Source organism: Marmota marmota, unplaced genomic scaffold (assembly GCF_001458135.2).
Source record: "Marmota marmota marmota unplaced genomic scaffold, marMar, whole genome shotgun sequence".
NCBI lineage: Eukaryota > Metazoa > Chordata > Mammalia > Rodentia > Sciuridae > Marmota > Marmota marmota.
Genome location: NW_026000169.1, coordinates 1,304,403 through 1,326,417, shown reverse-complemented (window position 1 = coordinate 1,326,417; position 22,015 = coordinate 1,304,403). Strand labels below are relative to the sequence as shown.

General features: G+C 36.2%; 1 protein-coding gene across 2 annotated transcripts; it reads right to left on the bottom strand.

Moving 5' to 3' along the window:
- Positions 1-891: 891 nt before the first annotated feature.
- Crebl2 (cAMP responsive element binding protein like 2) lies at positions 892-21,778 on the bottom strand. Of its 2 annotated transcripts, XR_007342032.1 has the most exons (5): positions 21,453-21,778; positions 10,057-10,254; positions 8,539-8,683; positions 8,332-8,426; positions 892-4,021 (listed from the first exon to the last, which is right to left on the bottom strand). XR_007342032.1 is itself a non-coding variant. In XM_015498176.2 (4 exons), exons 1-4 carry the CDS (start codon positions 21,465-21,467, stop codon positions 4,017-4,019), a joined length of 363 nt encoding a protein of 120 aa, XP_015353662.1. In that variant the 5' UTR covers positions 21,468-21,776; the 3' UTR covers positions 892-4,016. The 2 variants fall into 2 exon arrangements, 1 of the variants encoding a protein (XP_015353662.1); XM_015498176.2 differs by lacking the exon at positions 8,332-8,426 and having other exon boundaries at positions 21,453-21,776.
- Positions 21,779-22,015: the final 237 nt, after the last annotated feature.

Genomic DNA, 22,015 nt, shown 5'->3' with positions numbered 1-22,015 from the left:
ATAAAAGCCACCAATCCAATGTCACTGAACATGGAGTTGGGAAAAGATGCATAAAACTGGCCATTCTCTGGGAAGCCAGCAAAGCCAGCTGCTACATACCATTGTTGTGCACATTAAAAAAAAGAGAGAAGTATCCACTTTGAGCAAGTCATCAAAAGCCACCTCTTCTAGACAGACCCTCACACATTTATGCCTAGATGAACTGATGACAAGTGCCCCTTTCTCTACATATAGCTTATTGAAGGGATTGGAAACTAGATTTTAGGGCCTTTACCCTCTTAACTGAGGGCCTTTGTGCAGAACAATCGGTACAACCACACATGCAGTTCTAACTCTGATTCATTACCCCTGTAACTAAGAAAACTGAAGGAAATGGGAAGGGGAGGACCAACTTACCTAGCAGCCTGCAAACCTGCTTTATGCAGATGATAGGATAATATTGCCAGTTGGAATATTAGTTCTTAAAATTAGCCTAATAATAGAAGGCTACTGTTGATAAAAAGAGCATCCAGAATCCAACTACACTATTTCAAGGACTGACATAATATAGCTAAAGACTTGGGAAATATGATGTGTGCAACACTACATTTTTAGATTCCAACTTTTTAAAGAACTATATTTTTTAAATCCAAAAAAAACACTCAAACAGGCATAATAATGAACATTTAATATAGTTTTGTACTACTTAACAAGCAATTTCTCTTAACTCGTATTTAGCTTAGCTATTCTGTGAAAGTTATTCTCCTTTTTTTGTAGATGAGGAAAAAGAATGAGAGATTAAATAATTTCAAGTGACTCAGAAAATGGACCTAGGACCAGTTCTTCTATTTAAACCCCATACTCTTATACAGACATAATTCAGTACTGTGAAATAGACAACTTGAGACAAACTCTGGTGAAGATATTTTATTTCTCATAAAAATATAATTGTACAATGCTCTCAGAGAAAGAAAAAAATCCCTTCAATGCCCCCAAATACCATGTGGTTCAATAATCTTCCTCCTTTTAAAAATGAAATATGTAACTGATAGTAGCAACTGATTTCTTGTGAAATACAGCATTTTAAAAATTTCATTTACCTTTAACTTAAGAAAACTCCAGTTTAAACCTGTACTTTCTATAATTAGTCATATCAATCATAATTCAAAGATGACAAAATTAAATGCTAAATGGTAACACTAAGTAATGTATTAGTTGGCAAACAATTATATGAATTTGCTGCACTGAGATAATTCTGATTTAGATGTAATAGGAATATTTTAAATAAAATAGGAAAAATGTTTAAGGACTTCAACTAAATCCTAGAATTTGGCCTGGTCAGATTCATTCCATATTACATTCAGTTGACCTAATATATGGAATGTTGATGCTAAAATAATGACTTAATATGCCTGGTCTAAATACACAAATATATCTTTTCCTTTACCTTTCTTTCTTTGGGGGAAAAAAGGAAAAGGAAAAACATTTCTCTGTCCACTCAGAGGGCAAGGAGAACAATCCTTCTCCTGTACTCACTGGTTCCTTCACTGTCTGTCCTCTCCCAGCCCTGTCATCACAGGTAGGGAGAGATTTAGGTATGCTGCCCCTTCACTGGATGGGAAGGGAAGTGCTCTAACTGTTTTAATCAGTGACATTTATTCACATGCTCCAAAGTGGACAAAGTGTGCAGCGAGCACAATGCCCAAAGCAATCACAACAGTCATTTTCAAGACCAAGGAACATTCTCTTAGTTTGATCTACTCCAAGATACCAAATAGATAGGTTCAGAAATAAACTAAAATAAATTATAATTTACTTTCACCCAAAATTATATATCCTCTACCTGAGGACAAAGTCCCTGCTCTTGTAGATACTAGGGAGGAGGGGAGGAAGTGCAAATGACCCTGTCATTTAGAATTATAACCAGAAAGAAATCCTTCAATCACAATGGAGACATTGCATTGAAGAGCCACATTCATTTTGGAATGTTTGCTTTGAAAACAACTCTTTTGGGGAATTCAGAAGGTACTGAACAAAGCAACATAAAGTCAGTCTTGGGTTGTTCTGCAAAATAAAAATATACAATTGAGTAGACCAGCTGGCAAAAACATACCCATTACAATCTGAACATTACATTTGAAACACAGATTCTGAAGGTCTAAATATCAACAATCCTTAATCTACCCACATTTATGGTCCTAAGAAGACATTAAATACTCTTAAAGTTCCTATCTTCCAAAATACAGAAACCCAACAAGCTGGGCTAGTGATTTATCAGTAGTTACACACAACTAGCCAAGAGATCTGAGTTTGCAACCTAAGCACAAGAGGTCTTTAGGAACTCAGGCTAAGGGGAAGCACTTTATTCAAATGCATGGCCTGACAGAAAGGGAAAAAGTATCTTTTAATCTTAAACTGTGTGGTCCAATTTATGTCCCACCTCAAAAACAATCTAGATGATGATGCCTCCTATTAAACTTCTAGTCTATAACAAAAGTATATTTGTTTGGAAGCCAAACATTTGTTTCATTAGTGAAGAACAATTATGATTTAGCAGCAACAGAGAACACAACTGATTTAACTATGAGAAAGAGTGATAAAGTGTCTCACTGGGGAAATCAAAAGATTCCTAGGTCTGAGTACATCATATTATAAGTTTGATTCGTCAACCATCACTCCATTTGGTGGTCAAGAAGAAAGTAAATGTAGCAATGATGGGAACTGCAAAGAACTCCTCTGCCCTTGCATACTTCCTGCTGGACACACTAGCTGCACTGCTGTGTACAACTCCAGCTCCAGTGCTTCATACCAGTGGAGGCACAGACTGAACCAGATGCATGACCATAGTATGTTTCTTTCTGGCTCAGAACATGTTCATAAGAAAACTCATGTCATGGAAGACACTAAGTATTCTGCTTAGGGCTATAGCCACTAAATTTACCAACAGTTTGTCCCTTGTTTTTTTCCAGATCTCAAGGCAGAAACTCAATCTCAGCAGCTAATTTCTTCATCTTTTTTTTTTTTTTTTCCAGTGCTGGGGACTGAACCCAGGGCCTCATGCATGCTAAGGCAAGCACTCTACCACTAAGCTACATCCCAGCCCTCATCCTATTTTCTCCAGAAAAATTCTCCAATTTAGTTGAGTACACAAGAAAATGTGTGAACATTCACTCCTGTCCTCCACATACATATATAAACATAAAATAGAACATATACATATACATACATACTCTAGGTTGTCAAGATAATGTATGCTGCTGAAATGCCTAAAAGGTTACTTCCGCTTAAAAGTGAAATTTGACTATTATCAAAGTGTGGACCTACCAAACTTTCATAAATACATTTGGATAAGACAGCAACAAAAGTTTTAAATAGAGGCTGTCTTAAGGCTTTTCTTGATGTATTTTTTAAACATATACATTATTTAAAACAGGCATATCTATGGATTATAAAAATAGAAATGTATATATTTGTTAATACATATTCACAGCTTATGCTGGAATGGCTCACAGGAGAAATCATGGTTCATGCAGAAAATAAACATTACTCAAGTAAATAAAAAGAAATAATATTAGGTCCATAAAGGCTGAGAACTTACAGTTAGCAATCAGCCCATTTGGTTTCTCTTTGTAGGGCAATCAGAAACATGAAAGGAGGTGACACCTAAACACACATACACATACAATTATGTGAATTACATGAATATAAATTAACCAATAAAGCAATGTGGAGTTAAGGTGCAAAAATACAATCTTCAACCACTTTACTCTTGTGTTTTCAAGCATCTTAACATGTTAAATGTCATGGGTAGCAGTACAGAACAGATCTGAATGTTTGAAAAATTTCTAAGTATTAAAAGTTAAAGCAAGATCTTCTGAGATCTGTAATCCCACATTTTGGTAGAAACTGCAGATTTACAGAGATGACTACTGAGCAGTAGGTAGTAAGTGGAGCCAAGAAGCAAAATCTTGCCTATTCTTCCTCCATGGAAATTAGAATATTGGCTTCAATCACTGATTCATCATTTTATATCATCTTCACCCTGAAAAATAAATCAAATTCACCAATGTTATAATGCTTTCAAGGTCAATGAAATTTGACTAATCTGTTTTAAAAGGTATGAATTTCTTTTCAGATTAGCATCTATGGGAAGGTTATTTTTTTAAATATAGATTGAAAGAAAAACAGTTGATTTGCCTTTTTTCACTAATTCAATTTTGATTAAGATCCAGTGTTACCTCATTTAATAAAAGTCATCAAAAAGACAATTATATCAATTCAAGAAAAAATTAAAGACTAAAAAATTGATAATATTTCCTAATAACTACAGTAAGTCCTCCCAGAGTAATCGCAATGAAGAAAACACCTGATACCTTTATTCTAGAATCTTTATAAACCAGGTGCAATGGCACACATCCGTAATCCCAGTGACTCGGTGGGGCTGGTTGAGGCAAGAGGATTGCAAGGTCAAGGCCAGTCTGGACAACTTACCAAGACTTCATCTCCAGATAAAATTTACTTATTTATTTGGTATTGAGGGACACTTTGCCACTGAGCTACATCCCCAACCCTGTTTTTATTTATTTATTTATTTACTTACTTACTTACTTACTGATGAGACAGGGTCTCACTAAGTTGCTTAGGGCCTAAATTGCTGAGGCCTAAATTGGCCTAAAACTTGCAATTCTCCTGCCACAGCCTACCAAGTTGCTAGGACTACAGGCATGAGCCATCATACCCAGCTTCAGAATAAAATTTTTAAAAAATCTAAGCTAACGTAAGTGCCCTTGAACAGATGAATGGATAAAAATATTGTGGTATATATATGCACAATTGAGTATTACTCAGCCATAAAGAAGAATGACTTTATGACATTTGCTGGTAAATGGATACATCTGGAAACTATCATGCGAAGTAAAATAAGCCAATCCAAAAAAACCAAAGGTCAAATGTTTTCCCTGATATGTGGAAGCTAACCCACAATAAGGTGGGGAGAGGAATAGAAGTTCAGTGGATTAAAGGGGGGACAAGAAAAGGAAAGACAGTGGAATTAATCTGACATAACTTTCCTATGTACATATATGAATATACCACATGAATCAATCATCATATACATGTACAAGAAATTTATTTTATTTTATTTTTTATTTTTTTTAATAATTTTTTTGAGAGAGAAGAGAAAGAATTTTTTATTTTTTTTAATTTTTATTTATTTATTTATTTATTTTTAGAGAGAGAGAGAGAGAGAGAGAGAGAGAATTTTAATATTTTATTTTTTTTTTTTAGTTTTCAGTGGACACAACATCTTTCTTTGTTTGTATGTGGTGCTGAGGATCGAACCCGGCCCGCACGCATGCCAGGCAAGTGCGCTACCACTTGAGCCACATCCCCAGCCCAGAGAAAGAATTTTTTAATATTTATTTTTTAGTTTTCGGTGGACACAACATCTTTATTTTATTTTATGTGGTACTGAGGATCGAACCCAGCGCCCCGCACATGCCAGGTGAGTGCATTACCGTTTGAACCACATCCCCAGCCCAAGAAATTAATTTTAAAAAATAACTATGGGTAAATAGCAGGAAGATCAATAGAGAGAAGGGAGAGGGGAAAGAGAAGCAGAAGGAGAGGTACTAAAGACTTATTTAGAATAAGATAAATTCCATGCTTGTATAATTATGTAAAAATGTATTCTATCCTATATACCTAAAAAGAACCAATAAAAAAAAGAGAAAAAAAATTTAAATTAAAAGGGCTGTGGATGTAGCGCAGTAGTAAAGTGCTCCCAGGTTTAATCCCCATTACCAAAATCATCATCATCATCATCATCATCATCATCATCATCAATCAACCAACAAAATCATTACAATCTATAAGACAAATGGTACTGGTCCAACTGGATACCTATATGCAACACAGGGACCCTGTGTTCACACCATGAAGAAAAATAAAGTCAAAATGGGTCAACAACCCAAATAAAAGACCATAAAATTCTTAGATGAAAGACCAAGAGATAAATCTTCACAACCCTAGATTTGGCAATGGAGTCTTAGATATGACACCAAAATCATGAGCAATAAAAGAAAAAAAAGTAAATTGGATTTCATCAAAATGAAAATATTTTGTGCATCAAAAGGACACTATCAACAAAGTGAAAAGATAGCTTAAAAGAGTGAGAGAAAATAATCATATATCTGATAAAGGTCCAATATCCAGAAAAAAATTCTTACAGCTCAACAACAAAATGAAAAGCACAATTAAAACACTGGCAAACTTAGACATTTCTCCAAAGAAATGGCAAACAATCGCAGCACATGAAAAGATACAAAATGATTAGATATTTAGGGAAATGCACATCAAAACTACAATAAGATATTACTTCACATTCATTAGGATAGCTACTGTTTTTTAAAAAATCCAGCCAGGCACATGGGTACATGCCTATAATTCCAGCAACCCCAGAGTTAAGAAAGGAAGATCACTTGAGCATAGAAGATAAGGACTAGCCTGGGCAACATAACAAGACCCTGTCTCTTAAAAAAATAAATAATGATAAATAATAAAAAATGAAAAATAACAAGTGTTGATAAGCTATGTAGAAATTAGAGGTTATATATTGCTGATGGAAATATAAAATGTTTTAGTCACTATGGAAAACATCATGACAATTTCTCAAAAAGTTAAAACACAGAATTTCCATATGCCCCATCAATTTGACTGCTAGGTATATACTCAAAGGAACTGAAAATAAGTATACAAATACCTGTACATACATGTTCATAGGAGCATTGTTCACAAGAGCCAAAAGGTACAAAAAATATCGTCCATCAATGGATAAGTGGATAAACAACAGTGATATACATATGTGTAAAAATATTATTTGACCACAAAAAGGAATAAACACTAAGACATGTGAATTAACCTTGAAAACATGCTAGATGAAAGAAGCCAGACAAAAAAGTCATATACTATATGATTCCATTTATATTAAATATCGGACCAAGATAAATCCATATAGACAAAAAGAAGATTCATAGTCTTAAGGGACTGGCTAGGGGAGGAATAAAGGTAATAACTATTTAGTGGGTTTAGGGTTCTCTTTTAGAGTGATTACATGTTATGTAACTAGAGGTGATACTTGTACAACACTGTGAATATACTAAATGCTTCTGAATTATTACTTTAAAATGGTTAATTTTTTTCTTAAATGGTTAATTTTGTTATATAAATTTTAAAAAGTGGTGGGGGGGCTGAGGCTATAGCTCAGTGGTAGAATGCTTGCCTCACACATGTGAGGCACTTGGTTTGATCCTCAGCACCACATAAAAATAAAGATATTGTGTCCATCTACAACTAAAAAATGGATTTTGAGGGAAAAAAATATTCCTAGGCTGGGTTGGGCTCAGTGGTAAAGCACTTTCCCAGCATGTGAGGCCCTTGGTTCAATCTCCACAGCAAGAAAAGAAATCTTTATATTGACAGAAAAAGGGCCTGGACTAGTGAGGACAGGTTCTAATATTATAGCTGTGTGACCTTGGGCACATTACCCAGACTCCTGCTATTTCTCATCTAAAAAATAAGTATAATTTGTTTGTTTTTGTTTTTGGTGCCAGGGATTAAACCCCAGGCCTTGCACATGCTAAGCACATGTTCTACCATGGAGCTATACCATCAACCCTTAAATTCTTTAATGTGATTATTAGAGTTCATATTTAAGATAAATATAAGGGAAACTACTTTGTAAGCTGTAAATAAAAATATAAATAAAGCTAGGTACAGTGGCACACACCTGTAATCCCAGCAACTGGGGAGGCTGAGGCAGGAGGAACTCAAATTCAAAACCAGTCTCAGCAAAAGCGAGGTACTAAGCAACTCAGTGAGACCCTGTCTCTAAATAAAATACAAATAAAATATAGTAGTAGCAACAATAACTAGATCAGTGTCATTCCTATTTATGTATTATCTTCCTAATAAAAAAAATTTCCATAAATGGATCAGTTGCCCTTTATAGAACTCATATAAAGTGCATTTCAGTATTTAGAATCTAATGCTATTTAACTTCCTTACTAGTGCATTGCAAATGACATCAACCTTTCATTTTATTTAAAGACAAATTAAGGCCGGGCTTGGTGGTACACACCTGTAATCCCAGTGACATGGGAGGCTGAGGCAGGAGGATTGTGAGTTCAAAGCCAACCTCAGCAACGGCTAGGTGCAAAGCAACCTGTCTCTAAATATTTAGAGACCCTGTCTCTAAATAATGGGGATGTGGCTCAGTGGTCGAGGGCTCCTGAGTTCAATCCCTGGTACCCTCCAAAAAAAAGACATTAAGGAAGTGATCAACAGAAACCCTACCTTGAGATGCTCCCTTAATAAAAATTCTTCCAGGCTGGGGCTGTAGCTCAGTGGCAGAGTACTTGCCTAGCATGTGGGAGGCACTGGGTTCAATCCTCAGCATCACATAAAAATAAATGAATACAATAAAAGCATGCTATCCAACTACAACAAAAAAATAATTTAAATAAAAAAATAAATAAAAATTCTCCCATGGATCATACTCACAGGAATTGCTATTAGCATCTGTCTTCCCAGCTTTGGTGTGTCTGCTTGAATTCTGCTGAGATTTGTTCTGCTCTTCTCCAGTGAGTAGGGCCTTTATTTCAGAAGGGATTTTTCCTTGGTCCATTGCCATGCACCACTGCTTATACTGAAATATATAAAAATGTTAAAAGACCCAGTAGCTCACACCTGTAATCCCAGTTGAAACAAGAGGATCACAAGTTCAAAGCCAACTTAGTGAGCTCCTCTCTTACAAAATAGAAAGGACTGGGATGTAGCTCTGCTAAAGCACCCCTGGGTTCAATTCCTAGTACCCCCACCAAAAAAAAAAAAAGGTAACAGAATTCAGGAACCACTGGTAGAATCCTAGATATACAAGCTCCCACAATTAGAGGTCAGGTTGATTGCTGAGAATCCCACACTCCATTTATCACATTAGATCATATATGAGATTTGTCATCTTTCAGAAGAGGCCAGAAAAACTGCTACTGCACAGTTTTGAAATGTGCTGGAGGGTTGCTCAGATTAAAGAGGTCCCTCTAACTAAAAGAACATGCCCTCATACTATGCCATTAATTAGAATTCATCTCAATTTTTTATAACTGTCACAGTATTATTTCTATCCCAAACACAAAAAATAATTTTAGTAATTACCCTTCCCTCTTTCACAGTCACTAAACATCTACTAGATTGCAGACATACACACTACTATGAGATATAGATGACAGGAGATGTATATTCTACCAGAGTGTATACTATGGACTTTGGGTATATACAAAGTTGAAGCCCTTAAGTAACCTATAATGCAGGTAAAAATACTTTATAGCATAGGTCAAATTCAATGTATTAAAAAAATTAAATGGCTGGGCATTGTGGTGCACACCTATAATCTCAGTGGCTCAGGAGGCTGAGGCAGGAGAATCACAAGTTTAAAGCCAGCTTCAGCAACTTATCAAGGCCCTAAGCAACTCAGTGTCTCAAAATAAAACTGCCTCAAAATAAAAAATAAAAAGGGCTGAGGAGGTGGCTCAGTGGTAAATGCCCCTATGTTCAATCACCAGTATCAAAAAGAAAAAACAATGAATGAATGAATGAAATAAAACATGTAAAATAGATAAATTCATTTAAACACAAATGGTATCATAATTTGTGCAATTACATATTGTTACACTGTTTTTCACAATTAATATATTATGAACATCCTTCTATACCAGTAAACACATATGTGCCCTGTGATTTTTTTACTGGCTACAAAGCAGTCCCATATGTGAATGTAGTATAATTTATTTGACTTAGATTGTTACACATCTGGGTTATTTTCTATTTTTTCCTATCATAAAAAATTCCTCAATGAAACAACAACATTTTGTTCCCACCTAAGAAAATGACTATTTGCCCACAGCATGGCTAACAGATTAATATTCTTTCCAATGTTTGCCAACTGGATTAACAAAAACTGATATTTTTGTATACATTTATTTTGCCAAGATGAGATTGGCTTATTTTACTGAGAGAATTTACCATTTCCAGTTCCTCTCGGAGGGCACATATAGCTCTTTCTCGACTGGATACTAACTCTTCCAAATACTGGTATCTCAGCTTTTTTCTGGCCCGGCATTCTCTTGCACTCTGCCGGCTCCTCTCAAGTTTTGCCTTCAAGTCAATTTTGGCTGGTTTCCGACCACGTTTACCAGGCTTCTTTACTTTGCCTCCAACCACCTTCAACAAGAGAGAGAAGAAATAATTGTTTTTTCTCTTAGTTTATATAGCAAAGTGGCCATGGATACATATTAGCAAAGAGAACATTTACAAATGATAAATAAGTGAAGCTTCTGGAACTAAGAAAGCCCAATTCCATCAAATGCCTTCAGGTCTTTGTCTCTCTTTTTTCCTGATACTTTTGATACCATGAATGTGAGAAAAGATATAACATAAGCTTTTATTATTTCTTCAATAATAAGTTTAAATAGTTAAACAGTAAATTTTATAAACCATATGGAGATGAATAATAAAAAACTAAAATATTGGGGCTGAGGTTTTGGCTCAGTGAGGTTTTGGCTCAGTGGAGTGCTTGCCTCACAGGTATGAGACACTGGATTTGATCCTCGGCACCAGGTAAGAATTAATAAAAATAAAATAAAGGTATTGTGTCCATCTACAACTAAAATATATTTTTAAAAACTAAAATATCACCACTAAATATTTTGCTTATAAAGAATTTTTATTGCCTTGAAAAAACTATACTGAAATAAGCAAAACAACATTCAAAATTGCAAGTTCCTTATGATCTCAATGTTATAATAAACAGATGAAAAGAAATTAACAAGGTCAGTGATGATTTCTCTGATATGTGATAATAGCTTTTATAAGATCTTTTTTATGATTTTGAAATGTTTAAATTTAGAAAAATACACGTATTGAATTTTATATTATTTATATATATATGTATGTAAACATACATCCTAAGCATTTGAGCTATAAATTCCCTCTTCAAATTGCAACCCAAAGGAACACACAGAAAGTCCAAGAAATCTTCAGGATAATTCTCTTTTGCCTTTAGAAGCTGATAATTATAACCCTAGAGTGATTTCTACTTGCTCCCACTGGGTGTCACAAAATATCCTCTCACTATCTTTACCTGCCTAGGCACAATTATTAGTTGACTGACAAAATGATTTAATTTTCCTCCTTGTTTAGCTTTGAAACCTTCCCAAGGTCTTATACTATATCTAACTATGCAGTAAAGGTGATGAAGTTTTAATTAAACTCATGAACCTAAACTTGCACATCAAGTAAATATGCTTTAAAGCAGTAACCTTGAAAAGGGATGCATTTATTCCAAAGTACTTTTTTGGAAAGTACTATTGGAACCAGTTCTCATACTGTGTCTCATTATTTTAAAACTATTCATTAAATTCACAAACAATATGATTGTCTATCTTATTTATTTGATGAAGTTCTGAATGATGATGAGTTTTTATTCTGAAAATCACCCTCAGAGAAAGGTGATTCTGGGGATGTAGCTCAGTGGTACAGTGTGGACTTCACATGCTTGAAATCCTGGGTTTGATCCCCAACACTGCAAATCACTCTCAGAGAATGCAAGTTTTATACCTTCAGTATACTGACAGGAATACTGCTAAGGCTTTAAAAGCAATTCTAAAAGAGAAGATGCAAAATTCAAATCACCAGCAAATACTTAAATAAATGTAAAAGGCTTCCCAGGTAGCAAAACTCTAAGTCAATATTTATTTGGATATAAAAACCTTGATTTATTTGTTCAAAATCATTATTAACATCATACACCAACAATGCCAAATACCCTATAAAGATCAAATCAATACTATGTATAATGGTTAGTCAGAAAACAATATCTAATCTATATTTATTGCAGTGCAAGGCATCAAACCCAGGGCCTTGCACATGCTAGGCAATGCACACTCTGCCACTGAGCTACATCCCTAGCCCTAAGAAAACAAATTTTAAATGTCAATCAGCCACATTTACCAAACCCCACTCATAACATAATGGCTAACCATTTTATAGTATAAGTCTGAAATGAGACAATTACTTCCAGGTCTGGGGCGGAAAAGAGTATCATTTCCACCATCATCTTAAAAGATAGCTGCTTCAGTGGCTCTGGAGGCTGACGCAGGAGGAGTGAGAGTTCAAACCCAGCCTCAGCAACTTAAAAAGCCCTAAGCAACTCAGTGAGACCCTGTCTCTAAATAAAATACAAAATAGGGTTGGGGGTGTGGCTTAGTGGTCAAATGCCCCTAAATTCAATCCCTGGTAACACCCCTTCCAAAAAGAGTGAACCTTTTTTTTTTTTTTTTAAGNTTTTCAAAAACTGGTCTTTTGAAGCTTTTCTATTCTGCATCATCATGTCTTAATACCGATATAACAATATATTTGGGGCTGAGGTTGTAGCTCAGTGGCAGAGCGCTTGTCTGGCATGTGTGAGGCAATAGATTCAATCCTTAGCAATGCATAAAAAGAAATAAAGGCATGCTGTGCATCTACAACTACAAAAAAAAATTTTAAAAAACCAATATATTCATCAGGAAACTTCTCAAAGCCAAATATTTGATAGCAATTACAGAATGGCCTTGTTGACCCAAATACTACTAATTTTTAAATTTTAAATAATGATTATATCTCATCAACTGCATAATTTTAGTAAAATATTTTGAATGCCCTGAATTAAATATACTATTATTACAGTTTTAAAAAGCAGTATGTTACAGCATAAATGCAAGTACTAGTAAAATAAATGTATAATGACTTTTAATTTTCTTTCTTTCTTTTTTTTTTTTTTGGCACCAGAGGTTGAACCCAGGAGTGTTTAACCACTGAGCCACATCCCTAGCACTTTTTTATATATTATTTAGAAACAGGGTCTCACTGAATTGCTTAGAGCCTCACTTAATTGCTGAGGCTGGCTTTGAACTCACAATCCTCCTGGCTCAGTCTCCTAAATCACTGGGATTACAGGCATGCGCCACCACACCCAGCTCTATTCTTTATGTAGTAAAATGAGTCAGCAATTATAACACTATAATCCAACATCTCACATACTATTCTTTTCAATTAACTCAGGAATGGCTGAAGTCAGCAAGAGAACACTGTTATTTCATAGATTTCTTTGATTTTTTAAAATCTAACAAAGTCATAAAAATCAAACAACAGTTATAACCCTTTGTTTAGGTTTCATGATAATAAAATATTTGAATTAGAGCTATTTATTCCTTTTTTAAATAATAAAGGTACATTAAATGAATCTATGGTTCCTGTATTTTATGTCATTTCCTATAAAATTGCATTTAAAACCATGTAACCACCACTTCTCTAGTTGAACTTTTCTTCACTAATATGCTGAATTATTTGTTTTTGGTACCAGATAATGTCTGACACGTGTACCAATTTTCAAAAAAGTCATGTGTATAAAAAGGACTATAATAAATCTCTAGTATAAAATGTATATGAAAGCAGTTTGTAAAAATATTAGACAAATGTTGGTTAGTATACTAATAGCCTTTAACACCTTAACTTTTAGTATTTCATAAGCCAAAAAGATTGAGGAATAGAGAAGGAATGTTAATTAGGACTTAAGAATCAGAAGCTAAAACTGAAATCAACCCTGAAAATTCCTTAAATATCTCTGGAGCATGTGGGAGTAGCGGTGTATGCCTGTAATCCCAGTAGTTAGGGAGTCTAAGGCAGGACTAGTTCAAAGCCAGCCTCAGCAATTTAGCAACGACTTCAGCAACTTAGAAAGACCCTGTCTCAAAATACAAAGGGTTGGGGATGTGGCTCAGTGTTTGAATGCCCTTGGGTTCAATCCCCCATACTAAAAAATAAAAATCACTGGACCAAAAAATACATTCTTCCCAATAAATCAAATCTTCACAATCTCATATATAACTACATTTGTCCCTCTGCTCTCTCCTTATATGTATTCTGTGAGGAAGATTTTAATATGGCTAAATGAAAGCACTGATTTTTATGTACCAACACAAACTCCAAGAACTATGAAAATAACCAAACATTTAGCTTTTCTACTGTTTTAATTTCTATTGACTTAAAGTCATATGATAATTTAAATACCTGGCTTTAAAACAGTGTACCTCTCTACCACTATCCATTTTGCCTCTTTTTCCACCCCAAACACATTAGTGAGCTAAAGATAATAGGCCCTAAGGAAACACTCAAGAGGACCTCAGTCCATACTCTCTACCATCAAAAAAAAGAAACTTGCTAGCCACTTTTTCATACCTTCCAGAGAACCTCTTTCAAAAAGGTAGGATATTAAAGACGTTAGATTTCAGGCAATACTAAGTCTATCTTTATTATATGTTAAAAATATTAAATGTTACTGGTTATAAGCAAGTAAGAATAAAGGTCCTATTTTCTGTTAACTATCTGTTTTATTTACTCTTAAAAAAAAAAAAAAAAGGTTCACTCTTTTTGGAAGGGGTGTTACCAGGGATTGAATTTAGGGGCATTTGACCACTAAGCCACACCCCCAACCCTATTTTGTATTTTATTTAGAGACAGGGTCTCACTGAGTTGCTTAGTGCCTTGCTTTTGCTGAGGCTGGCTTTAAACTCGAGATCCTTCTGCCTCAGCCTTCAGAGCCACTGGGTTTACAGTCATGCACCAAGGCATGATTATAACAAAGGAAACACCTGTACAGTATCATATAATTCTTAGTACATGGTAATAAGTATTAAATAAATAATGATAGATAAAAAAAAAAAGGTAGGGCTGGGGTTGTGGCTCAGCAGTGGAGCACTTACCTAGCATGTGCCAGGCGCTGGGTTCCATCCTCAGCACCACATAAAAATAAATAAATAAAATCAAGGTACTGTGTCCAATTACAACTAAAAATAAACATTTAAAAAAATAAAAACATGTCCGCCGAGAACTAAAAAATAAATATTAAAATTCTCTCTCTCTCTTTAAAAAAATAAAAATAAGACAATTTTTAAAAAGGCATTCCCTATAATTAATGGGTCAGAGAAGATTGTGATGACAAAGAAAATTAAAAAACTAATTTGAGGTGAGTGAAAAGGAAAGCACAACATACCAAAACCTCTATAAGATACAACAAAAGGGGCTGGGGATGTGGCTCAAGCGGTAGCGTGCTCGGCTGGCATGCGTTCGGCCTGGGTTCGATCCCCAGCACCACATATAAACAAAGATGTTGTGTCCGCTGAAAACTAAAAAATAAATAAATATTTTTAAAAAAAAAAAGATACAACAAAAGCACTGCTAAGAGGGAGCTGTGAACACCAATATTTAAAAAGATTTTAAGAGGCTGGGGTTGTGGCTCAGTGGTAGAGCACTTGCCTAGCACGTGTGAGGCACTGGGTTTGAGCTTCAGCACCACATGAAAATAAATAAATAAAATAAAGATACTGTGGCCATCTACAACTAAAAATATTTTTTAAAAAGGTTTTAAGATCAATAACCTAATCTTCCATCTTCAGAAACTTTAAAAAAGAAGAGCAAATTAAACCCAAAGCAAGCAGACAGAAGGTTAATAATAAATATTACAGTGAAAATAAATACACTAAAAATGGAAAAAACAGGGGCAGGGGTTGTGGCTCAGTGGTAGAGCACTTGCCTAGCATTGTGAGGCACTGGGTTCAATTCTCAGCACCACATATAAATAACTAAAATAAAGGTCCATTGACAATTAAAAATTACCCCCATTTTATTTGGGCTGTCTTTTTATGGTTGACTTTTGTAAGAGTTCTTTATGTATTTTGGATACAAATCCTACAACATGTCTATGATTTACAAATATTTTCTCTCATTAAGTGGGCTTGTCTTTTTATCTTGATACTGTCCTTGAAATATAATTTTTAATTTTAATGAAGTATAGTTTTTTTGTGGGGGGGAGGGAATTGTTTGTGCTCATATCTAAGAAACCATCATCCAATCTAAGGTCACAAAGATTAGATCCTATATTTTCTTCTAAGAGTTTTATACTTTTTGCCAGGCATGGTGGCACACATCTGTGATCCCAGTGACTGGGGAGGCTGAGGAAGGAGGATCACAAGTTCAAGACAACCTTGGCAATTTAGCAAGACTTGGTCTCCATATAAAAATAAAAGGGGTGGGACTGGCGTTAGGTTCAGTGGCAGAGCACTTGCCTAGCATGTGCAAGGCACTGGGTTCGATTCTCAGCGCCACATATAAATAAATAAAATGAAGGTCTGGGGCTGAGGTTGTGGCTCAGCGGTAGAGCACTCGCCTAGCACATGCAAGGCCCTGGGTTCGATCCTCAGCACCACATAAAATTAAATAAGTCAAATAAAGGTACTGTGTCCAACTACAACTAAAAAATAAATATTAAAAAAATAAAGGTCCATCAATAATTAAAAAAATATTTTAAAAAATAAAAAAGGGGTTAGTAATGTAGTTCAGTGTTAGATTGCCCCTGTTTAATACCTAGTACCCTTAAAACAAAACAAAACAAAACAAAAAGCTCTTATTTTTCAATCTTTGTTTTGATTTTTAGTTAATTTTTGTGTATTGCATGATAGGGATCCGACTTTGTATGTGGCTTGTGGCTGTCCCAGCAACCTTTATTGAGATGACTAGTCTTTCCCCATTAAATTATTCTGGCACTGTTTTGTGAGAGAGGGATGCTGGGTATCCTCTATCCAAGTGCACATCCATCTCAAGTGCAACCAGGGCTTTGCACTTGCTGAGCATACACTCTACCACTGAGCTACACCCTTATCCCCCCTTGGCACATTTTTAAATCATTTGGCCATAAATTTAAGGATTTATTTCTAGATTCTTTTCCATTAATCTGCGTATCAATTCATGTGCCAGTATCACATTGCCTTGAGTACTGTGACTTCCTTTCCTTTCCTCGCCCTTCCTTTTCTTCCTTTTTTTTTTTTTTTTCCCTGCACAGGATGGAACCCAGGGCCTTGCACGTGCTAGGCAAGTACTCCACCACTGGGTTATATCCCTATAGCCTATTATTATGGCTTTTTAGTAAAAGGCAAAAGATTTATACGATCTGAAGAGAAAACAGGAGAGTATTCTATGGCTTTTTAGTAAGTTTTGAAATTGGAAAGTGTGAGCCCTCCAACTTTGTTCTTTTTCAAAATTGTTTTGGCTAATCTGGATTGCTTGTATTTCCATATAAATTTTAGAACTGTCTTGACAATTGCTGCAAAAAGGTGGAATTCTGATAGCATATCTTTTCCATCTATAAATCAATTTTTGGTGTATTGCCATCTTTTTTTTTTTTTGTAACAGGGATTGAACTCAAGGGCATTCGGTCACTGAACCACATCCTCAGCCCTGTTTTGTACTTTATTTAGAGATGGGGTCTCACTGAGTTGCTTAGTGCCTCACTTTTGCTGAGGCTGACTTTGAACTTGCAATCATCCTAGGAATTTGGATTTAATAGTTCCCCAGGGAGTGGTTCATGTGCTAACTGAACTTTGAGAAGAGTTGGGTGGGAAAGAAGCAAAGAGAATAAATGATTTGAATAGACATTTAAAGATACATAAATGGTCAATAAGCTAATAATAAAATACTCAATATCACTAGTTTTTCGTGAATCAAAACAACCAGATACCACTTTATAACCACTAGGACTTGGCTATATAACAAAAAAGGGAGCCATAACAAGTGTTTGTGCAGATGTGAAGAACCTGGAACCCTTATACATGACTGGTAGGAATGTAAAATGGTACAGACATCTTAAAGAGCAATTGTTGATGGACATTTATTTATTTATTTATATGTGGTGCTGAGAATCGAACTCAGCGCCTCACACATGCTAGACAAGTATTCTACCACTGAGTTACATCCCCAGCCTCACAGTAATGTTCTTTTTTTTTTTTTTTAAACCCAAAGGCATAAGCGATTATTTATTTATTTATTTTGGTGGTGCTAGGGATTGAACCCAGGGCATTATGCACATGAGGCAAACGTTCTACCAACTGAGCTATATCCCCAGCCCCCCGTAATGCTCTTTAGTACCAACTATGTGTTAAGACTCTGAACTAGATTCTGTATGTGATTAATCTGTAATCTTTACCAAAGCCTGCAAAGAAGGTATTGGCCTCATTTAAAAGATAAGAAAGTAGAAACTCAGAAAGGCTAAATAACTTGGCTAGGATTTTTTCCTACCCAACTAGCCTAGTATGAGATATACTTTAGCACGACTGTTTTTTACTCTACTATTTAACATGTTCCTAAACTCCCCATTTTAGATGCCCAATTTTGATTAACAGGGATTGGCAAACTTTCTGTAAAGGGCCAGATGGTAAATACTTGTAGGCCATATGATTGCTTTAGTAATTATTCAATTCTTCCATTGTTTCACAAAAATAGCTATGGGCAGAATGTATTGGAAGAGCATGGCTATGTTCCAATAAAACTTTATTTACAAAAGCAAGCAGCAGACTATATTTGGCTTGCTGTCAGGGCATACTTTACTAACCCTGAGATTACAGCATAAGGCATAAGTAAAATTGTCATCACAGAAAAGGTTGGAAAGATAATCAGGGGCCAAATTATGATAAGCTAGGCTTGATAATTTTGGGTCAGTATTTTTCAAAGTGTAGAAGATACTTGTTGAATCAGAATCCCTGGGAATGGGGTCTATTTTTGGATTTAATAGTTCCCCAGGGAGTGGTTCATGTGTTAACTGAATTTTGAGAAGAGTTGGGTGGGAAAGAAGCAAAGACAGTAAAATAAAGACCATCTTGCTGAGCCAGTTTGTAACCATTTCAGGAATTGTTAAAATAGGTTTGTAACCATTTCAGCCATTGTTTTATATTTAGGTGAAGGTATACTTAGCTCCAGCTTCAAAAGAGAATAGTTGGGAGAAGGGCAAAGCCATGGAATTGAAAGAAGAGTGGCAGGAATTAACCCTCAGTTTAGAGATGCCTACTTTATCTTCTTTCTCCTCTGATTGGAGAAACTGGCAGAAAGGTTAGCAGCAGAAAAGAAGTGATTAGACATTCTCACTTTCTGAAGATGTGGTAAATAAAAGACCTAGGTTGTGGTGGTGAAGGAAATTAACAGTAGCCCTTAACATTCAATGAAGATGGGCTGAGGTTGTGGCTCAGTGGTAAAGCACTTGCCTAGCATGTGTGAAGCAGTGGGTTTGATTCTCAGCACCACACAAAAAAATTAATAAATAAATAAAGGTGCATCAACAACTGAAAAAAAAAGTATTCAATGAAGATGTCACTACTTGCTTTGTTTTTTCTTAGCTGTAAAGAGCAGTGGGTAGGCACACAGCTTTTTTCTTTGATCAGTGGGCGATACCTTTTTTAGATGCCCATTTTACCTCTTGCTCTATGTTCCCCGTTTGCTATTATATATATGCTCTCACTCTTTTGCTCAACTAGAGCACATTGATTAATAAAGCCCAGCTACTTCTGGGCAATCACCTTAATGTTATTCTGTTCCAATTAATCATTTTTTAAAATATTTTTATTAGTTGTTCATGGATCTTTATTTTATTTACTTATTTTATATGCGGTGCTGAGAATCGAACCCAGTGCCTCACATATACTAGAAAGTGCTCTACCAATGAGCCACAACCCCAGCCCTCCAATGAATCATTATTAAGTAGTACTTTCTGTTGTTTGAGGTACACTGCTGGATGAAATTTTATATCCTCCTCCTACTACTGTGTGCTAGTGTTAAAAATAACCCCTTTGGGATTTTATATGTAAGGAGAATAACCCAAAATCCTTTAAGTTTTTCTTGGGACTTATTTGAGATTACTGAAGACTTTAAGAAAGCTATTGTGCTTTAAAGATCTGAAAAGGAAGCAACTGAAAATTAGAATGCGGTAGGAGTCACAAGCTGAGAAAATAAAAGAACAATATGTTCTTTTAGCATTCTTAAATGGTTACAAAATTATTATTTTCTGGGAACTATAATGGACCGAATTCAGATATAATTTTAATATTAACCCTTAAAGGGCTGGAGTTGTGGCTCAGAGGTAGAGCGCTCGCCTAGTATATGTGAGGCACTGGGTTCAATCCTCAGCACCACATAAAAATAAAATATTGTGTCCACCTATAACTAAAAAATAAATATTTTAAAAAGATATTAACCCTAAAAGACTGAACTAGCAAAGACTATGAAAAATTATTTTCTGTTTTTTTCTGGAAAAATTTTGGAACTAACCACTTATGTTAGAAATATCAATGCTAATAGGAAATGTTTGCTGCTTCACACGCAATCCGTTCCTCTAAGTGAGTACTAAGTCCAGAGTACTGTGCTGGGGTTTACCTTCTATCACTTTTCTCAAGGCCTTCTGCATGAAGAAGAAAGGAAGATAATGTAGAATAAAACAGCAAAGAAAAGCTGGACTTTTTTTTTTTTTTTTTATCTCTCTGAGGATGTATGAAACAAAACAGCAACAGCAAAATTTAGTAGTTTAGGTGGAGGTAAAAAGGGCATCCAAACAAAGGAAACCATTATCCAAGGAGTATGCCAGAGAATTCAGAAAATGAGGCTTTGAAAAGCTCTGGGAAGGGCTGATTTCAAAAACAGGCAAATTTTTAAAAGTTTGATTCCTTAAAATAAAAAGGCCCAATTCTTAAACATTCTAAAACACCAATATGCAAATCCCTGACCATCTCGGTCTTCATGGAATAAAACTAAACAATACAAACTTTGATTGATATGAAGACAATATGAATAGGTTATACATAGTTCAACTGTATGAATTAACCAACAATGAACATTCTCTATTATCTTAAAATCACAAAGATGGATATGTTGGACAGGAAAAGTATGATGGAGATGGAATATTAAGGTAAATTAACAAGAATAAATTCACTACTCTTTTTAGAGAAAGGCTTTCTAGAGGAGGTTAAATTCCAGACTCTGGCCAAATAGCAACAGGAGCTTAGCAGTGTTCCAACCAACCACAGGAAAATAGCTCATAAGGGGAGTGAACTGATTATATGAATGGGGCATTGAGTGAGGGATTCTGAGAGAAGGGGACTATTTAGTCAAAGGGAATAGGGCTGGTTCAGGGTTCACTAGTTAGGATCTTCCAAACCTAAGACGGCTGAGAAGGCGCACAGAAGGGCAAAAAGAAAAAGCAGAGTAATTTCTTCACTTATTTCGCTAGGCAGGTCAAGGACGATGGTTAGAATTCTCTGGAAAAGCTGGCAAACAGGGTTGTGCTGGGAATAAAGACAGGGCCCTTCCTGGAAAAACACAGCCTCGGTGTTCCCTGAATTCTTGGTTGGGTACCATCAGGCAATAAGTGGAGAGGAGCAGGGATGTGTAAGGGAGGTGTTGCTTGGGTGTTGGCATGGACTTCTGAGCTGAGGCTCAGCGGCGGACTAGCACTTAGCGAAAAGCAGGAGGCGGCGGCAGCTGCGCGTGCAAACCACAGAACTTACCTTACTGTCATCCATTTCGGCAGACAGGCCGGCCCGGCCAGGCACTCCCTCCCCTGGCCCTCCCCTGGCTCAGCCGGCCCGGCCCGGCCCGGCCCCCGCCCCGGGGAAGAAGGAGATATGGTTCTGACTGTCTCCTCCTCTCGCCTAACAGTTCACTTCCCTGATGCCAGTCACGGGGACCAGGGACTAGTTCAGGAATGGCAGAGCGGACCTTGGAGGCGGCCCAAAACGCCTCCCTTCACTGCCGCCGCCTCCTCCTCCCCCTCCATGACAGTCTCTGGGTGTGTTTACAGACGCCCTGGAGAGCCACCGAGTCCTGAAAGTGGGCGGTAGTGCCGCGCGCGTAATGGTCCCTTCGGCTTCCGTAGCGCTGCGGTAATTGTGGGAATTGTAGTTTTCCTTTCCGTAGTCACTGCGCAGCTGACTGAAAAGAGAACTACAATATCCAGAGAGCCTCAGAAAGGGGCGTCTGTTTTCCCGTTGGCCTACCAGCACAAGGAGGCGGGGCGTGCGGAAGTCTGAAACTGCGTTTCCCACAGCGCGAAGGGCCTTGGGTTTGGTTC

What these genes read in the sequence shown, in the direction of transcription:
- Crebl2 (XM_015498176.2), bottom strand. An exon ending in TCCGAGAGGAACTGGAAATG is followed by an intron (nt 8,684 to 10,056) that starts GTAAATTCTCTC and finishes TATATATTTCAG; the next exon opens with TATAAGCAGTGGTGCATGGC.